The sequence below is a fragment of the Mirounga angustirostris genome, unplaced genomic scaffold (assembly GCF_029215605.1).
Source record: "Mirounga angustirostris isolate CCGP_5_RB_7025 unplaced genomic scaffold, mMirAng1.0.hap1 SCAF_15, whole genome shotgun sequence".
NCBI lineage: Eukaryota > Metazoa > Chordata > Mammalia > Carnivora > Phocidae > Mirounga > Mirounga angustirostris.
Window position 1 is genome coordinate 76,190,348 of NW_026991723.1, and position 19,711 is coordinate 76,210,058.

Genomic DNA, 19,711 nt, shown 5'->3' on the forward strand with positions numbered 1-19,711 from the left:
TTGTTTTTGGGGCCATTATTTCTTCTCTCCCTCCCTCTGTGCCTTCCTTTCTTTCTCTTTTCCATGCTCTCAGTTGTCTGGGTGATCTGGGGGTGGGGGAGGGCAGAGGGCGAGGAGATTGCCGTCTCCGTGTCAGGTGTCTCACGTTTGTGATGGCAGCCTTTTCTGAGTTCAGACAAACAGCACAGCCCCCAGCCTTGAGCTTGACTCCTGCCTCCCAAACTATTTGTATGGCCACAGAGGGCAACGGTGGGCGACCAGAACGCCACAGAAGCATGGGCAATCTCAGTCTCCTACAGAGGGCGGGAGAGAGGCATAAGGGAGAGACAGCTCTTTCCCAGGAGGATTCATGGTAGAAAAACATGGTTTGCCCTGTGGCTTGGCAAAACATGAGGAAGGAAGTGACTAGCTATTTCCAGTGACATCTTAGCTAGCATGGTGTAAGTCACTTCTTTTATTTTAAATTCTTCATCTGTAAAATGGGAGGGTTTGTGTAGGACAGTTGTAAGATCTGTTACTATTCATACATTTTCAAATCAGACATTGTAATCCAGGTTCCAGGCCTATGGGGACTGCAGCTGGAATACAAATGGGAAGCTTGACATCGAGAAGGTGTGAGTAAGGCTGTGTGTTGACACCAGGGACATCCAGGGGGTATAAGAGACCATCCCCCTGCCTTCAAAGTATTTACCAGCCCCTCTGACCAGTTGAGTCTGTGTTCGGTGTAGCAGTGAAGGGACAATTATACTCTCTGACAACTGGAAAGAATCTGGCTCCCAACACTCAGGTCTCTGCGGCAGCCTGATGGTGGCACCCTACCTGGGGTAGTCTACGTGTCTGCCATCTTATTTTCCCTTAAACCCTGAAAGTGGCATCCTCTTTCCAACAACCCATTTGAATTTAATGCTACTTTTGATAGCCTGACATACAATCTCAGCATTATGTCCCCATACTTAAACTTTTTGATTGTCACATGAACCTTTGAGAGCTCTCTGTTTTTAACCCCGGTAGGGACCCAAATTTGGGGATGTTACTAAACTTGTTCAAGTCATCCAGAGATATCTCCATCTACTGTAGTGACTATTTGGTTGTGTCTCTACGTGAGTCTCCTATTTGCCTACAGTCAGGCAATTCGTATGGGGCCACGGTTCAGGCTAAAATCTAGAGGTTGCCATATTGACACACATCGGTGATAACGATGTAATTTTTGCTCTGTCCTTCCCAAACAACATTATTCAGTCGGTCATCGTATAAGTTATAATGGCTTACGTGGCTCAGAATTCGAGCCAGACTAGACAGTCTACTGAAATATCGCCCGCACCCAGGACGTGGTGGCTGCCACAACTTATGAAAAGGGGTGATTTGGCATTAATAATTGTACTTCAAGTGGACGACAGACCACAGGGCTGCTGGTGAGCTGGGTATATTCTGCTTAATGTGGTCAATTCTACTATTTATCAGTTGTGGTTTTGATCCTCTAAGAAGAAAGAGAGGTGGTGGGAAGAGCTCACTTGTGGGCTCGGGAACTGCACACTCGTGTTGTGAAAACAGTAGTTTGACGTGCGATGGTCACATTACTGTTCTCGTACTTCCGAACACACCATCGTACTTTGTTATTTCTCTTTACCTGTCAAGGTATTCTTCATGTTTCGTGGCTTCCTGAAAAGAAGTAAACTCTGAGAATATGGGGCTATCAAAGCAGAGATTATAGAACCCCAAGAAAAGATCTTAGGGAAGTGACTATTCCTTCTACAGTGTGTGTGTGAGCGCATGTGCGTGTGTGTGCATGCACACCTGCGATGTGCAGTCACGGTGCTAGATGCTGGAGGCCCAGCAATGAACATTTCACAAGAAAGGTGTGATCTTGCACTCATGGAATTTTCTGCAGGTAGATAAGTAGCTAGTTGGATAATGCTTTATAGAGAAGTCCAAGGTCTGAGGGAACGCAGAGGATGGGTACTTGACTCATCGGGGGTCAGAGTCACTTCTAGGCTGAGTCATGCTAACCAAGTGAGTAGAGCTCAGCTTGCCGGGAACCAGGTGTTCTGACTCTTTGCCTTCTGCCCCAGCAGTCTCTGAAAGCCATTTTCAAAAAGGCAAATGAGAAAAATAGGAGCTGAGTAGATCCTAGTGAAAGGGTATTCATTTATCACTAGCGTCCTCTCTTCTGAGATTATCTTGTTCTTTCCTTAGGAGGATTACTCCAGTACCCTTTATTTTGTTATGTGAAGGACATTTTAAATGGTGTGGGGGGGGGCGGCTCATCTTCACATGCTTTATTTATTTGTCAGAATGTAAAATTCGTACTTCCTCCTCAGTTGTTTTTTTTTTTTTTTTTTTTTTTTTAATGACCCAAAGCTCTGAGAACCTCTCCATTGGCCCACCTACTTCTGAATCAGCACCTTCTCTTCCATCCGAATCCTCAGGATTCTCAATCCCACTCCTCTCCAGGTCTCATCCTGATCCCATTCTGCAGAAAGCTGCAGACCAGTGACTTACCTGAGAGTTGACCTTCCACGTGACTTAGCAGAGGACACAACCCCAGGGAGCCAACTCTCCTGGTGGGCCTACAGTTTAGGCAGCAATATCAGGAACTTTGAAGTATAGAATCTGAGCCTAATAAATGAGAAATACTCCAGTGGTACAAATTAGAATCCAGACCCATCATTTCACCTCCTCTTTCTCCTACCCCCATCCAGTATCACATTGTTCCCCACGAATAAATACCTTTCCTTCTTTGATAGTCTCAGACACACCTGCTTTTCTGCAAGTCCCTGCTAGGGTCTTTACTGCCATCCCTCCCTTCCGTGCATCTTCCACATTCCTCCAGAAAGGGAAGAAAGGGTCTGCTCAGAGCCTTCAGGACACTGTCCATCCTCTATAACCTGGTATACAAGACCTGTCCAATGTGGCCATTGCTGCCCTCCAGGCCTACCTTGTGGAGTTGTTCCCATGTTCCCAGCTTTGCAAGTGCACCAGATACCTTGGAAGGTCCCACCCTTCCCCTGCTCTTTCAGGCTTCCTGGCTTTCTGGAGCCCCTGCCCTTACTCTGTCTCCTACACTTGGCCCGATATCCAACCAAGGTTTGTTCTTTGTATGAAAAGCCCAGTGATGTCTTAGCCACCTTCAGCTGGGTAAGTGTCATTGTTCTGTGCTTCCCTCCCATTCAGCACCCCCTGTGTGATAACACATGTCATAAGAGAAGGTAAGATATTAATGATTAGGGATATGGTCTGAAATATCCAACAGATGAGCGGCCATATCACACCTCCTACACCTGTAGCCAGGTAGAGGGACCTTGGAAAAATGGCGTCACCTCCCTGGGTCTCAGTTTCTTCCCCTATAAACTGGGGATACTCCTACTTAACACATAGGGTTTTTGTAAAGCTTCAAAGAGATCATTTTGAAAAGTACTTCAACAGTGCCAGTGTGTCGTAAACTCCCCCAAATGGTAGGTTTTATTAGTATTATCACATTATGTTGTGATCATCTGATTATTTGTCTCACTTCCTTCATAAAACTGCTAACCCTTTGAGAGTGAAAATTGTTTCTCTTTCATATTTGTGTGCCCAGTTGCTAGCTTAGGGCATGGTTATAATAGAATCTACAAGGATTGGCGAACAAAAGAGGAACCGACCAAATGAATGATTTGCAGAGAGGAGAGAAGAAAGGAAAATGAAGGCAGGCAGGAAGGGGGGGCAGGGAATGAACGAGTGACTTATTCAATAAATGAAAGAAAGAATGATCGATTTTTCAATTGCTCTTTCATTGGTGCTGTTACATTTTTTTCTTAGACTGTGTGTCAGGCTTTTATATAAGAGCTGTTATTTTGGAAACCAATCATTCAGGATTCTGAGAATTTAATAAACTCTCCAAAGCACTTTATTTTTTTTCTGTGCCTCCTCTTACAAGAGAGGCAGATTTAGACATTTCTGACAATGAAACTAAGCAAGAGAATAAAGCCCAGATCATTAGGACCCTTCGGATAAAAACACAGAATCCAGGGTTCAGAACTGGCCACGGCTTGGGGAACGCTTGTTAATTGCAACAAGGATATGGATGCAATAAACATTCCGAGGTTTATCTTGCTTTAATGACTTGCCTTGGGTAGCTTTGATCTTTATATTTGATAATTACTTTCAAATGGTCTGGTGTGTTCTGAAATTGGAGTAGTGGTTCAGAGACTTGAGATCCTCCTTGGGAATGACGGGCTGCAATCAGAATTTGGAAATGGGCCGTGCTACAGGACTTGCCCTGTGAGTTGTAGAAACAGGTCGACCACCTGTGGAGGACATAAGCACCCTGATTCAGTGACGGGAGCAGGGTTCCCTGATGGGAGAAAGACAGCGGGCATTGGGAGCTAGGGTAGCAAAGGCCAGTTTCCTTCAGCTGCATGAGCTGGCTAAAAAGAGAATCATGCCTCTTGGGCCCTTTTCATGAGTTGGGCACGCTTCTTGCTTTCTCGCACGTTACCTCCTTAAATTTTTATGTTCTCCTGCCTAGGTTGAATTTTATAATCCCCATTTTACAGGTGAAGATAGGTTCAGAGAGGTTGAGTCCCTTCCCTAATGTCACAAGGACACTTCTTGGCAGAAGAGGTAGGACTTGAACCCTAGACTGTCTCTCTCTTAAGATGAGGCTTTTTTCAAAAAGTTATAAAGTCAGTGATTGAAGTACTTCTTGGTGTGGTAATCCCAAAAGAAAATGGTAAATACAAAAATGTGTACCATAAACTTTGATGTACTTGTGCCCTCCACTTTCATATCACTGAATGAAGACTAGACCTCAGTCCAGAACAATTCTATCTAGAACCAAGGATATTTAATTATGAAGTAGCAGAGAGTCTTACAATGTAAGACCATCTCCCATACGAATTACAAGTAGAATACAGCTCTAAGGCACTCTATTTAAATGTTATGCTGCCATGTATATATATTTTTAATTTCCCCTTTAAAAAAAAGATGTTCATGTTTCTATGGCACTCTGCTGCTTTTTCCTTTAATCTGAAAGAACTGTCACTAGCCCCTGGCTTTGAGGTGGCCCAGTCACAGCCAGGTTCATCTCAGACAAACCCTCCTAGGGTGGAGCGCATCAGCACATGGCCAGCACCATCGCTGTGTCCTGCCTGCACCTGTCAAGAGCCCCGGGAGCGGAACTTGGGCAGGACACTTCTCAAAAATCTCCTCAGCTCTCTCTTCAACAATGGGGAAGTCAGTTGGCCTCAAGTGGGAATAGAAACAATCTGGGCTCACTGTGAGACATACTTCTGATCAACCGTCTGTAAAATGGGAGAGCCTGTGTATTCTGTCTCTAGACCTGGAAAACCTCAAGCCCTCCATAATTTCACTTAAGGGACCTGTTGTTGTTGCTCTGCATTTTGAATGCAGTTCCCTTTTACTTCCCTTTCAATAAAACAAGCCCTGACAGCCCTCTCCTTGAGATTATTACAGAGTTGTACCATCTCAGGCCAGTGCATTTAGGAAATATGTTATTGGCACTCACCAGCGAGTGAGATGCATAAAGAAAATATTCTAATGACAGTGGAGTTGAGAGAGCTTTGATCTCCCTCCAGAGCTGCCCTCATGGCTTTGACATGCTGTTCTGGCAGAGGGGGGATGTCTGGGCGCCTTGGCACTCTGGGGCTAGCCCCCCCTGCAACTGACATTCCAGGGGACCCACAACCTTCACGGTAGGACCCAGGGGCGTGGGCTGTGCAGGAAGCAAAGAGACACTGAGACACCTCTCTCGAAAGGCAGCTTGGGGAGAGAGTCTAAATGAGGAGGGGCTTTCCAGTTTAGCCCAACATTTCCCAAACTCTGTTGGTTGTGCTGTTATTTTATTTTTGGCAGAGGCAGAGGTTAGGGTTGGGGGGAAAGGATTATGGTCACATGTGTCTGGGAACACTCACACGCTATCTGCTCTATTCCCATTTTGCATGTTAAAGGCTCTGATAATGCTTGCAGTGAAAAAACATATGCACTGAACATTGTTTAACAGAGCATGTCCTAAACCCATTTGAATCAGAAAACTCTTTTCCTTTAAACGCGCATCTGCTTCTTGTGGATTTAGCCCTCTGTAGACTGGGATTTGGAAAACACGGATCTAATTTACAAACTCACTGAACAGAAAGGGATTCTGAGCTGCAGACTGGACAGCAGAGTGTAGGGTCAGAGGCCAGACACTCAGGCAATGTAGGCTCTGCGCAGGGATGCTCAGCTGAGGGGGAGCCTGGGGCTGTAGTCCCTCCCATGCTTGACTCTGGAAGCCATGCACCCTGGCAGGGAACTGTGTCCCGCTGAATGAAGAGGTGATTTACTAATTCACGCAAAAGTGCTGCTACACATAGGCTAGTGAATGGAGGCTTGTTAGGCCCTTCTGTGTCCCTTCTTTAATGCCTTGGGCAAGTCACTTCACTTCCCTGAGCCTGGACTTCTTCACCTTGTTTTGAAGTTACACAATTTAAGAGAGTGGTACTCAACACCTGCTGATCAGTGGTCTGTCTGACTCGCTCACTCGTTCGCTGACTAAAGTTTTAGGGAACACAGAGATATGAAGACTTGGTCCCCACCCACTTGAAGCTCATAGCCTGATTGAGAAGATAGGTGCTCATGGAGAAGATAAAGCAAAGCAGGGTGAGAAGTACTAGAATCAGAAGGGGGAAGCTCTGAGGAGGGAGAAGTCATTGTCAGCTAGAGGCATGATGATTTTGGTGCTGTTAATAATTACCAGTGTGATAACAATAATGTAACAACAATAGCTTATGCTAATCAATGTGTGCCTTCTACCCATCAGGCATTGCATGAGGCACTTTCTTTGTGTGGCCTCTGACCCTCTGAGAGGTGACTGTCATCCTCCCATTTTATAGGTGAGGGTGGTCAAGAGTGGATTGAAGCTGGACTTTGCAGGGACGATAAGATTTAAGAGGCAGAGACTCAGGAAGGAAGGTCGTGAGGCAGAGGAGGGAAACCAATGGGCATGCGTAAGGAGTGGGCATAATCGAGGGAGCCCAGAAGCTCCAGGGATGAATTGAGGTTGAGGTTGCTGGAGGAAGAAGAAGCTTGGGTGGTGGGGATGAGATGTGGGAAGCTGAGACCCTGAGAAGCCCCCAGAGGCAGACAGTTTAGGTTTTTCCCCAGTAGGAGAAAATAGGAGACCAGAGCATAAAGGGGAGTGGTGCACAGGCTGTGCTGAGCTGTCTCTTTGAATCCTGCCGGTCTGCTAATTGTCAGAGAGGTAAAGCAACTTGCCTATGGACATCCAACTCTGAGTAGTAGTGGCACTTAAATTAATAAACACATCGAGATTTGGATTTGTATTGATTTTCATGGAGCATGGGTAATGATTTTTTTATTTTTTATTTTTATATTTTTTAAAGATTTTATTTATTTATTTGACAGAGAGAGAGGGAACACAAGCAGGGGGGTGGGAGAGGGAGAAGCAGGCTTCACACTGAGCAGGTAGCCCAATGTGGAGCCCGATCCCAGGACCCTGGGATCATGACCTGAGCTGAAGGCAGACGCTTAACGACTGAGCCACCCAGGCACCCTGATATTTTTAAATAGATTTGACCAATTTGCAATATACACATGAGGCTAACCTTCCCACGATACAAAATGGAAAGCCAAGGGGCCCTGGGCAAGTCTTTTTCCTTCTCTCTTCACCAATCTCCCTAGACTCTGATGACCCTTCTCTATTTGACCTTCTATGCTTTCACCTCCATTCGCTGGCAGGAGGGATTAAACATTCTCGAGGTAGGGGAAGAGAAGAAAATACCCACATGGACTCCTGCCACCCTCCCCGCCCCGAGATTTTCCCTTGATGCATTTGGGAGACACCCAGCTTGGCTCTGAATTGGTGGGAAGACCTCCGCCCACAGAAGGAAAGTTCTTAGCCACAGAGCTGTTTTCCTTTGGGTGGCCCCCCCAAAAGAGATGGAGAGAAGAGAGGCCTGGGGGGCCAAGAACCTGGATGGCTGCCATGGATTCTTCCTCTTGGGGGAAATGGAGGCTTCTTAAAGTGTGAAAAAAAAAAACCAACATACAAGCAAGGGAGAGGCTCCAACATCCCACATGTCTGCCTTGGGCCAGGATGAGTACCACCCCTTGAAAAGATTGGCTTCTGCAATTACAACTGAATAAACAACCAATTAAAATGTCTCTCCCGCCCCACCTCACCCCATCTCTTCCTCTCACAAAGCTTTCTCAGCCTAGAGCGGCAGGGCAAAGAGGTGACTTTGTCTAATAACATCTGTGTTCTCTGCCTGAGAGAATGCTTGATGGAAACGGACAAATCAATTAGAAAAAAATAAATAATGTGGAAAGGGCTTATCCAAGAAAATCTCTGCTTCTCTTTGTTTTCATTTGCCCACGCATTGTTTCCCTTTGCACCGTGGCCCTGCGTGAGCCTGGAAATGAGAGTGAGGCTGTGGGAAGAATTGGACACATCAAGATTTGTGCTTGGCTTTGTCACTATTTATGTGATCTCTGAACCCCTGTTCCTTCATCTGTAAGATGGGGATAAATAATAGGAATAGCTAAACACTGATTGAGCTTTTCTACATGCCAGGTATTGTCCTAAGTCCTTTATGCTTCCTTTATTATGTCCCAAATCCTCTGGGCAACCCAATGAGGTAGACTGTTTTGTGTGTATAGATACTGGGGCCCAGGCAGTGAAGTACATTGACCAGGGTGACCACACATCGGGGGGGGGGGGGAGGAGCTGGATTCAAACCCAGGACTCTGGCTTGAGAACAAGTCATCCTACCCACGATGCTGCATAACTTCAAATACTGCAGAGATGGATGACAGGTGTTCGCTAGCATGGGTGCTGGCATACAGCAAGTGCTTAATAAATGTTGGTTTTCTCTTTCCTCTTTCCTTCTCTGATCACAGAGTAGACTGGCCAAAACTCCTTATGAGGCTTCCAGGCTGAGAGGGTGAAGGCTAGGATTTCCAGGGCGAGAAAGCATGGCAGCAAGATTTCGGGTCAATATCTGAGCGTGTGGCCATTTTGAAATTGTTCAGTTCAAGCCAGACATGGCTATGACCTCTTTTGGCCCTGTCTGTATCTCTCATGTTCACCTTTTTTTGAAGAGCCATAAAAAAATTGTCACATGATCAATTATGGGCTCTTGATGATGTAAGGGACGAGGAGGGCTCTCTAGGTCTCAAATATATCCATTCCCATTGGAGTAGAGGGGTGGGTCTGTGACCTGTAGGAATGCTCTGGGAAGCACCAAGTAGCTGCTGCTAATCCCAGTGTATTAGTAAGGAAACTGAGGCCTCATAGGAAGGAGACCGGGACCTAAATATTTTAGCTTTTTTCTTTCCCAATGTAAATTCAACCCCATCCATATCTACTGAGAACCCGGTAAACAGAAATTGATAAGGCACATGCCCTGCCCCAGGGAGCCACAGACAGTGGTGGATATAGACAGGTGGAGTGATGATTTGGAATGGTGTGAATGCACGTACTTATAGGAGGTGGATGAGTATAGAAATGGTAAAGGAGGTGGAGGAGAGGTGGGAATCAGGGAAGCCTTCCTTGAGGAGCGGTACCAGCATGGGCTTTGGATTTGTTCATCAGAGGACAAAATGCAGAGCAGAATCCCTGACAGAGGGAACAGCATGAGTGAAGGCGCCACAGATGATGCATCATGGTGGGTGCCCCCAACCCACGGTGGGAGATTCAGGAGAGGGAGCCGAGAGAGATGGGGCTAGAGAGGGAGGCAGCGTCCTGGGGGCCATGCTGGGGACCTTGGACTTACTCTTTCACATACAGGAGGCCCTTCTATAACCCCAGGAGGGAAGGAGAAGGGAACTGTCATAAGTATTCTAGCAGCCAGGATTTGTGTCAACCCCTCAGGGACAGATAGCATTATGAAAAAGGAAAGGTCTGAAGCGAGGTCTGAAGCTTAAGTCTCTTTTCCCTCCTCCAGAATATAGGCATCATAATACTACCTACCTCGGTCTTATTAAGAAGATTAAAGGAGATAATCCACGTAAAGTTGGACCACATAGAAGGGCCCATCAGACATTAAGTATCATTATTCATAGGCTTCATCTCACCTACTACATCAAGCTGCCTACTTGCTTGTTTATGTATGTTTTTATTTATTGATTCATTTCCAGCCTTACTCAAGAAATGATTATCAGCTGCTCACAAGGATACATGACAGCAGACATAAAATGGAGGCTGAGAGACTCAAGAGAGGGGAGCTAGATGCCTCTGTCGATTTAGAAAATGATCCGTTGAGTAATATGCCGGTGACTGATGGAAAGCTTTAGCATTTCAGTGGTGATAGGAGAGTTCATATTCTGTGAAGGAGGAGTTCTTACTTACTGAGCACCTAGGATGTGCCCAGTCTCTTTCCGAAGACCATTTCTTCCTCTCACCAACCTGTGATCATTCTACATGTTAAAGAGCTGATGATGATAATGGAGAGTTAGTTTGCTTTCCTGACCTGTCAGTCTAAGTGGTAGCCACTCCAAATACAACATCCCTCTCCAAGTCCATTTTACAGACAAATAAATAGAGGCTTACAGCATGCAGAATCATCTGGGGGGTGGGGGCAGCGTGATGCCCAGTGACAAGAGCGTAGGTTTCCAATTCAAAGGTAGAGAGAATTGGCCCTGAAACCCAGTTCTGCAACTTTGGGCAACCTTTTTAATCACATGTGGGCCACATGTTCCTTATCTTGAAAACAGAGCAATAATGCCTCTCTGCAAGATTGGTATAGAGAGGCAAAGCAGGCCTCCTAGTGCAGCTCCATATTTGACAAATAAATGGTCTGACGTCCATAGTGAATGAGTGAAGTAGAGAAGAAGCCAAGACTAGAATGCATGTTGTCTTTTTCATGGTCTGTATTCTTGATTTGCATCCTCACTGTGTGGCCCTTTCATCAGGCAAGATAGCAAAGTCCTTAAGGGCAAAGATGTTGATTTTAAGTAAATGTACGCTCTAAACTGAACTCTGCTATTTATAAGCTGAGTAAACTTGTCATGTCTCTTCAACTTAATAAGGACTTAATTTTCTTAGCTGTAAAATGGGATCATCTCCACTTGCTTTATAATATTATTGGGGGAAGTCATTGAGGTGATGTGTATAAGGGTTTAGCGAAGTGCCTGGCACATAGTAGCTCTTAATTACTTGGGGGAATAGCTGTTATTTGAACAGTACCTTTTTTGGATGGTGATGACAGCCAAGGTTCTTTTTTTGTTACAGAGCATACTTGGATGTTAATGAACTGAAGAACATTCTTAGACTGGATGGATCAACACACCTTAATATCTTCTTTGCAAACTCCTCGGAGGAGGAATTGGCAGGAGTAGCAACTTGGCCATGGGACAAGGAGGCCCTAATGCACTTAGGTGAGAATTAGAAACCTCTTCAGGAGGAAATTGGATTAGCACAGGAATAACTTTAGTGGTGATGATAATGGTGGTGGTGATCGTGACCATGACGATGGTGATGGTAGTGGTGATGGTGAACGATCTCTTTACTGCTTTTCAGTTTACAGAACTCCTTAGCACTTCTTATCTCATCTCCACCACCAAGCATTGCTCTGAAGAAAATAACATGATATCATTAGCCCTCTTTTGCTGATGGGGAAACTGAGACCCACAGAAGGAACAGGGCTTATCCAGGGTCACACACAAGTCCGTGGCTGAGCCACATTTGGAATTCAAGTCTCCAGCTCTGTCTATTGATAGCTTTCTTCTTCTACCCCTTGCCTCTTAGCGCATGCAAATATCTTTCCAGTCCAGCAACCGCATGTTGCTGACACAGCCAGTCAGGGTTTGGCTTGAGAGATGCCAAAGAGACAAGAGAAAGTGAGCTAGTTAAGACCTCTTTGTTCCTCCGTGGTCCACCAACACCACCAGGAACTCTTCTTACATCCAAAGTATTCATATCCATAAGCCAGGCATGTATTTACACAAACCCATCACCAAGAGTCAGAAAAGACAATGGTTTCTGAACCAGGCCCTGTAAGTAAACAGTGTAGCTCTTTAATTTTGATTTTTCTGTGCTCTCTTCCAGTACATGTCTGTATGTGCATGTGTTTTTTGGTAACTTGTGCATATTTGAAAGCATAGATAAAATGTTATGTTCTTTGTTTTACTTCATATTATGCTACCTATATTATTCCACATGGTAGCAGTTTTCCTAATCACTTCCCACCCAACTTTTTCACTTAACATCACAAGACAAAAGCATCCTTCCGGGTTATTTCCATCTCTCTAAAGGTGATGTTTTTAATGACCATACAATATTCCATTGAGTGAGGGCACTACAACGTGCTCAGCCTTTTTTCCCTCGATAGAATGTTCCCGTTGTTTACACCAATGGATAGCAATGCCTCCCTTGTTGAGCATCTTCATCTGGAGAGGTTAGGGCTCAGGAGAGTGACAGTCTTGGTGTTTGCCAAGGCCCGCTGCTCCCCCAGTGATACAGCCAGGGTCCAGTCACTGTCTTCAATCTGTGGTATCCTGGAAATGAGGGACTCTGCAGCTTTACATGATAGAGACTTCAAACTCTAGAGTTAGTTCCCTCTAGACTGCTCTCATTTCCCACTTGTTTTTAAGGGAATGAAACCAATGTGTGAGTGTGTGTGTGTGCACGCAAGTGCATGCGTGCTAATGTGTTGTTGTGGTATAAATAGAGCTGGAGACAAAGAGAAATCTGTAGTGGTTCCCAACTGGGGGAATTTTATCCTCTAGGAGACATTTGACCGTGTCTAGAGATAGTTCTGGCTGTTACAAATGGGGGAATGCTACTGGCATCTAGTGGGTAGAGGACAGTGATGCTGCTAAATCTACAGATTTAGCAAGAAAGAATTATCCAGTCCAAAATGTCCGTCATGCTGAGGTAGAGAAACCCTGATGATGGATGGATAGACAGACAGACAGAGGTTGGGCAGAAAAGAACATGCAACTTAGACACACGTGAAGGTAGATGATTTGTTTCTATAGTGTGCCTGGTATGACATATGGGAATCCTACTGGCCCACAGCAATACACAGGGTTGTTCTCAGTTTTGATTCTACTTGGCAGTATGGCCTTAGGCAAGTCTCTTTCCTTCCCCAAGTCCCAGTTTACTCAGGTTTTAAATGAACAGGTTAGACTAGATGGTCTCCAAGGACAGTTCTCGACACTGAAATACTGTCCTATTGGAAAAGCAACTGAAAGGCTCTTGATCCGAGTCTTAGAAAGCTTCTAAAGTTAGAGAAAAATACTCCTGATGATTCCATGAATTTCCGAGACTGGCTCAGGACCAGGAATACAGAAAGCTATAAATCCATAGCATGTTCTAGTGTTTCAGGATGATGTCAGACTCTAACTATTTCACCTTTTAAGAGAAGCAGTGAAACAGGACTCGGGTTCTGGGCTGTAGCTCTGTGCAAAGGGGTGAGTCGGAGGGGATGAGGTAAAGCAAACAAAGCTGGCCCGGACATCAAGTCTACAGTCCTGTCATTATCCCTGGAAATACCTGTGGGGTCCTGCACCTTCCCCACCCCCTGCCCAGTGCCTCCATGTTGAACCCTCATGGAGAAACAGAATCATTGGCACTGTTGTAGCTGTTTATTTTAGAGCTCACCAGAGATGCAAAGTCACTTTTCCAAGATCACACAGCCGGGGGCAAGCAGAATGAGGGTTGCTAACTGCCCAGGGCTCCCAGCCCCCAGCCTGCCATCTCCCCATCCCAAGAAATGTTGGCCAGAAGCAATTACTCCACATGAACCCCAATCAAACCCAACTTATTAGAAGCATACATATATTTTTACCTTCTTTTCCTGCTGTGATGCCATGATCCCTGGAAAAAGCCTTGGGTAGGAAGGGGATTATGTTTCATATTATGATTGACAGAAAATAATTGAGAGAGATTTCCTGTCTCAATTTCTCTTCTTCCCTGCCTCTCTGCCTGCCCCTTCTCACACACGCACATGTGTGCACACACCCCCACACACCCTCTCGTACATCTTTATCTCTGTGCTAGAAGGCTCTGAGCAGTTCAGAATTAATAGACTCCGTGAGCCCCATGACTGAGCAAACTCACCCTCCTGGCAGTTCAACCCAAGATAAAACTCGCCCCACGCCTGCCAGTTCAAATCAACATGGCCCTGCTTTATCACCATTCTTTATAAGACACTGCTCTGCACTTAAACTCATGACTTGCAGAGTGTTTGGACCTGAATTTTAACCTTCTCTTAAACACATTTGGATTTTAAAGTTTAAATGTCTCCCTACCAGCCTATATGCATTTCTCCAGTGCCTAAAATGAACATGAAAAATGCCGTCCATTGATTCTACTGAAATCTGTTCCATCTATCTGCCTAAGCTAAGCCATGCTCAATCATCGAAGACATGGGGGGTAGACCATGACTTCTCAAACTAGAATGTACAGACGAGCCATCTGGGGCCCTTATTAGAATACAGATTCTGATTCTGTAGGTCTGCAGTAGGGCCCGAGATTCTGCATTTTTAATCCCTTCCAGGTGATGGTCCTGCTGCTTATTCTCAAGACACTCATCGAGTCTTGAGTAGTTAGATACCCACTGACCCACTTTGAGTCATGGTGCTATGCAAGCTGCTTACGTGTGCTTAGGTGGACCTCAGAAAACTTCTTTCGTTGGGCTAATGTTCAGAGATTCAACACACATGTAATGAGATGCCATATTCCAGGCCCTGTGATTGGCACTCGTGGTAGAACTCATTAAGAGGCCTGGCTCTGGAAACTAAGGATCTCAAATTCCAGCGTGACACCTTTCCTAACTCCCGATCATGAGCCAGTTACTTCACCTGTCTGGGAATCAGTCTCTCCTATTTGGGTTGTGAGTTGAGTAAGTGTGATTATACAAATGAAGCCCTGAACACAGGGCCCGAGGATACATGATAAATGCCCTAGAGACATTGGCTATAATGACACTGTCCTAATGATGAGCTCAACATGATGCTGGCCCTCATGAGTGCTCACTCTCAGAGAGGACCAGAGATGAAGAAGTGGGATTCAGGGATGGTAATCAACTTGCTCAACGTCCTAGCATTAGCAAGGGCAGAGTGAGGACTGGGACCATGGTATCTGACCATGAGGGCTCCAATTGGACTAGACTGTGCGAGATGTTTGTAAACCAGGACATGCCTTACTGTTGAAGGACAAGGTAGCAGCAGAAATGTCCACCAGCCCAGAAATCAAAGTCCTTAAATACTGATCATGCCCCTTCGTTAAGTAGTTTGAGGTCACTTCAGTTAGGGTGTCTTACTTCTTCGGCATTGGTGTTTTCATCTGAAAAATGGAAGGATTGCACAGAATGACTCTTGAGACTCCTTCCTACCCAATCAGTGGTGCATATCACAAGTCATAACAGTTCTCGGGGCCGTAGAGTCACAGGGTGGAGAAGCCTGTGGTTACTTTGGGCAGCACCCCATTTGCCTCTGATTGATTGGGTGATTTCTGCAGCAGGAAGCAGAGTGCCGCACTTGCTCAATGCTCTGGTTTTCCCTTTGCAGGTGGCATTGTCTTGAATCCGTCTTTCTATGGCATTCCTGGGCACACCCACACCATGATCCATGAGATCGGGCACAGCCTGGGCCTCTATCACATCTTTCGAGGCATCTCGGAGATCCAGTCTTGCAGTGATCCCTGCATGGAGACAGAGCCCTCCTTTGAGACCGGAGACCTCTGCAGTGACACCAACCCAGCCCCAAAACACAAGCTCTGCGGTGATCCGGGGCCAGGGAATGACACCTGTGGCTTCCATAGCTTCTTCAACACCCCTTACAATAACTTCATGAGCTACGCAGGTAGGACTCCCCGCTCAGCCAGGCGCATGCGGCTGGGTGTCACCCATGGGCTCCAGTCCTGGCTCAGAGGAGCCTTGGTAAAGCTGCTTTCCTTTTCTAAGACTTCTTCAACCCAACAGTCCCTCATCCCAATCAATCAGGATGTGACAGTCCTTGTGTGAGCTCTCAGGGGTTCATGGGAGCTGTTGCATCTGATGTCTCCTCAGAAAGACACACTTTAAGGAGCTGTCTGGGGCCCAAGGTCAGGAGACCTACATAGCAATTCTAGCTCTACCACTGGGTCACCCAGTGCCTATGGGTCTGTCACATTCCGTCTCTGGGTCTCCCTTCACTCAAGAAAATGGAATCTTCGGATCTGAGGAATCTTGGAGAAGGTTCATCTAATTTTGCAGTTGTATTTTTCTAAGCTGGTGGTTACTGCAACTCTTTCTTTATCTTTCCTTTTTTTTAACTGCAACTTTCTCTTAAATATAAAGCTCTTATACTCTCCTTGACTCTTTTATTACAAAAAAAAAAATAGAATGCTTTTCGTTTTGCAAATACGAAATTACATGAGAGGGGTACATTCTTTTCCTAACTGCGTATATCCAGTCAAAGCCCTTTTTTATACCATCAGTAATAGCATTAAGGACTCATGGTTTGGGTTCAAAGATGTCCTGTACTTCTTTTAGAATATATCAAGGCCAATTCTAGCCCTTAGAGCATTTTTGGAAAGTTAGAACAAGGCATTCTTTTCCCAAGGCAGTCTCAGCCCTCCCCACTGGCCTCTTAGACCAGGAGCCCTAGTGTAGGAAACCAATCCACAAATTGCACATGGTAGCCCAGCATCGAATTCTATTATAAGATTCGACTTAGGTGTCTCTTGACCCTACGAAAACCAGCAAGTTCTGTGAAAGCGGAGATTGTCTCTAATGCACCACTATATTCCCAGCACCTAGCACAGAGCCTGGTGCTTAATAAATGTTTGTTAAGAAGAAGAAAGAGAGGGAGGAAGGGAGAGAGGCAGAGAGGGAAGAAAATGAATAAATTCTCATAAAGGTTTAGAAAAGTGATTCTTATTAATTCTAATATTTCTCCTTGGATAACAATTTATGGTTCATAAAGGACATTAGTACACACTATCTCATTTAACTCACAACAAATATGTGGGGTAGAAATTATCCCCATTTTACAGATGGTAATACTGTGGCTCACTAAAGTCAATTGTCCCAGGTCACATATCTGACTCCAGACATTTTTTTTTCTTCTACTCCTGTGTGGCGCTGTAGGTCTCCATCTCTGCTTGAACTGGGAAAGCCCTCTTCCCACAGTTTTCCATTTCTTCTTTGGTTTTTGCCTCATTTTACATTTGAAGAGAGGATTTTGCTGCTGAAACCCCATGAATTTGATAATCCTCAATAGGTCTTCCTGCTTTCCCATGTGGGCTGATGACCTCTGGGGGCTTCTGCAGTTTAAGGCTCCTACCATTCAAACCTGAGGTCTCTGGAAGGGTCAACAGCCCAACCTTGGCACCAGAAAGGGGTCTTTAGGTTTAGGTCTTTTAAAAAGACCACAGAGCTGGGTATTTCCTAAAAAGCAGATTTCCTACTGGACTCCCCTTCCCAGCCAAGCCGACATCCCACATCCGGTGCCCTGTCCCCTCACACAGCCCTGCTTACGTTCCATTTCTGTAGCACCTTTCCTTGGCCAGCTCTACGCACATGGAAAATAAACAATAACATGAATTTGGAAGTTTGCCGGATGCTTAGGGGCCTCGGAGCTGCCACTAGCTACCAGACCCCTATAAACTAAATCTTTTTTTTGTTCCTCTTTGTACAGATCTAAAGGGTGATTGATTTACTGTTGTTTTTTTAAAGGAACCCCTCAGCTCAGTGACCCATTAACAGCAGAACTAATTCACTGAGCTACGATAACAAACTTACACCCACAAAAGCATATTCAAGGCGACCACGAGCTTTGAAATGTTTGTTTTCCTTAGGATCTCTGATAGATGAGGTGACAAAAGCAGCTGGATGAAATTCAAAATGCAGAACAGGATCGGGTTCTCAGGACCAGGGAGAGCTATGCACAGGGGCTGTGCAGTCAAGGCCAGAGGGTGGAGACCCTGCTGGGTCAACTGCTCCGAGTTCCTTCCTTCCTTCCTGGGTGCTTCTTCCTCAGGCCTGGTCACTCGCAGAGCGAAGAGTCTAGAACAGTGCTGTCCAGTAGAACTTTCTGCAAAGATGGGCATGTCCTGTGTGCATGCTGTCCAGTGTGATCACCACTGGCCTGATGTAGCTCATGAGCGCTTCGAGTATGGCTAGTGAGACTGAGGAATTGAATTGTTCATCTTCAGTAACTTTAATTAATTGAAATAACCCCACCTGGCTGGTGGATGCCATATTGGTCAGCACAGGTCTACAATCATTATTGAGTGCCTAGGATACACCGCACACTGTGTGAAGCGCCTCATAGGCTTCTCTTGTAGAATCCTCAAAATAAGGACTATTATTACTGAACCTATTTTATGGATGCAGAAATTGTGGTTTAATGTAGCTTAGGTAACTTGCCCACGGTCGCACAAGAAGAGGAAGGTAAGCCTTTTTTCACTGCAGAGACTGTGCTATTGATCAATAAACATCTGGCTCTCTTTCTGACGCTAAGGCAGGTGGGGAGGGTCCCAAGTGCTTAGCTCCAGCAAACACCAGGCAGGTGATGGGGGCATGCCCTAGTTCAGCACCAGGAGTTTATGGTCATCTTGCGCTGCTGGATAAGTCCTGGGCAGATGAAGAGCAGAAGCCCAGACTCTACTTCCTGAAGATGATAGGCAATAGGAGGCCTCCCAAGAGCACCCTCTAGTCGGGGCTTCCTCAAGAGTGTGAAAACCAGGCCTCGTCCAGCCTGCAGGAGCAGGTATCTTGTTACCATTGTTCTGCGTGTCAAAGCCTTTCAATATGCACATCTGCTTCGACCCTGCCATCCCAGCTCTTAGGAATATATCCGAAGGAAAGAAATCTGTTGATTTGTTTAAGGATTTAATCGTAAGAATGTTCTTAGCAATGTTCATTGTCCAAATATCAATTAGGTATTTACTCTCTGCCAGGCGTGAAGAAAAAAATGCTTATATGCGTGAAAAATTAGAAACTTCTTACAAGTCCAGTGAGCATGGATTGTTGAAATAAATCACAAGGCATCCATATGATAGAATATTATGTGGCTGCTAACGGTAACATAGAAGATGCAAGAGAGGTATAAACAGAAGCGGAGGAACATGGTGGTGCAGAGCACAAAGTTTGGGAGTGCAGGCACTGATCGTGAAGCCTCTGTGCATTAGCCTTTGACCTTAGGCAAGGTACTTCTCCAAGCCTCATTTACTTTCTGGATATCATGGAGGGTAATCACACCTACCTTGTGTGATAGTAGGTGTACTCATGCAGATAAAGGATTTAGAACTGTCCCTGGTACCGTAACTTGTGCTCAATAAATGATAATTCATATGATTGTTTTTTAACACTTCAATGTGAACATGGTCACAGAGCCTTGTACCGTATAAGATCTGGCATATAAACGTGTGTGTGTATATGTATATATGTATGTGTGTGTGTATCTCTCTATATACATACATATATACATATACATATATGCATATATGCATTTATACACATATTTGTATAAATGTATGTGTATATATATAAATGTATGTATATATATATGGTGTAAATGTGTTTCTGATAATGAGAATTATAAATATTCACGTGCAATATACATATACACACACATAGACCTATGTACTCAATACTAATTATATTATCTCTAGGTAATGAGTTTAGGGGGATGTTTATTTCTTTGTAACACTTTGGGCATATTCCACGTTTTACAGTGAATATAATCATTTATTGTTATTACTATTAGTATCACTATCATTATTTAA

At 45.0% G+C, this 19,711-nt stretch overlaps 1 protein-coding gene across 1 annotated transcript in view; it reads left to right on the forward strand.

The window, feature by feature from the left end:
• PAPPA (pappalysin 1) overlaps positions 1–19,711 on the forward strand; it is a 237,419-nt gene that overhangs the window by 42,138 nt on the left and 175,570 nt on the right. Inside the window, exons 3-4 of the mRNA XM_045883010.3 lie at positions 11,225–11,370; positions 15,508–15,801. Of these exons, the coding sequence (XP_045738966.1) occupies positions 11,225–11,370; positions 15,508–15,801 (440 nt within the window). The remainder of the gene's footprint in view (positions 1–11,224; positions 11,371–15,507; positions 15,802–19,711) is intronic.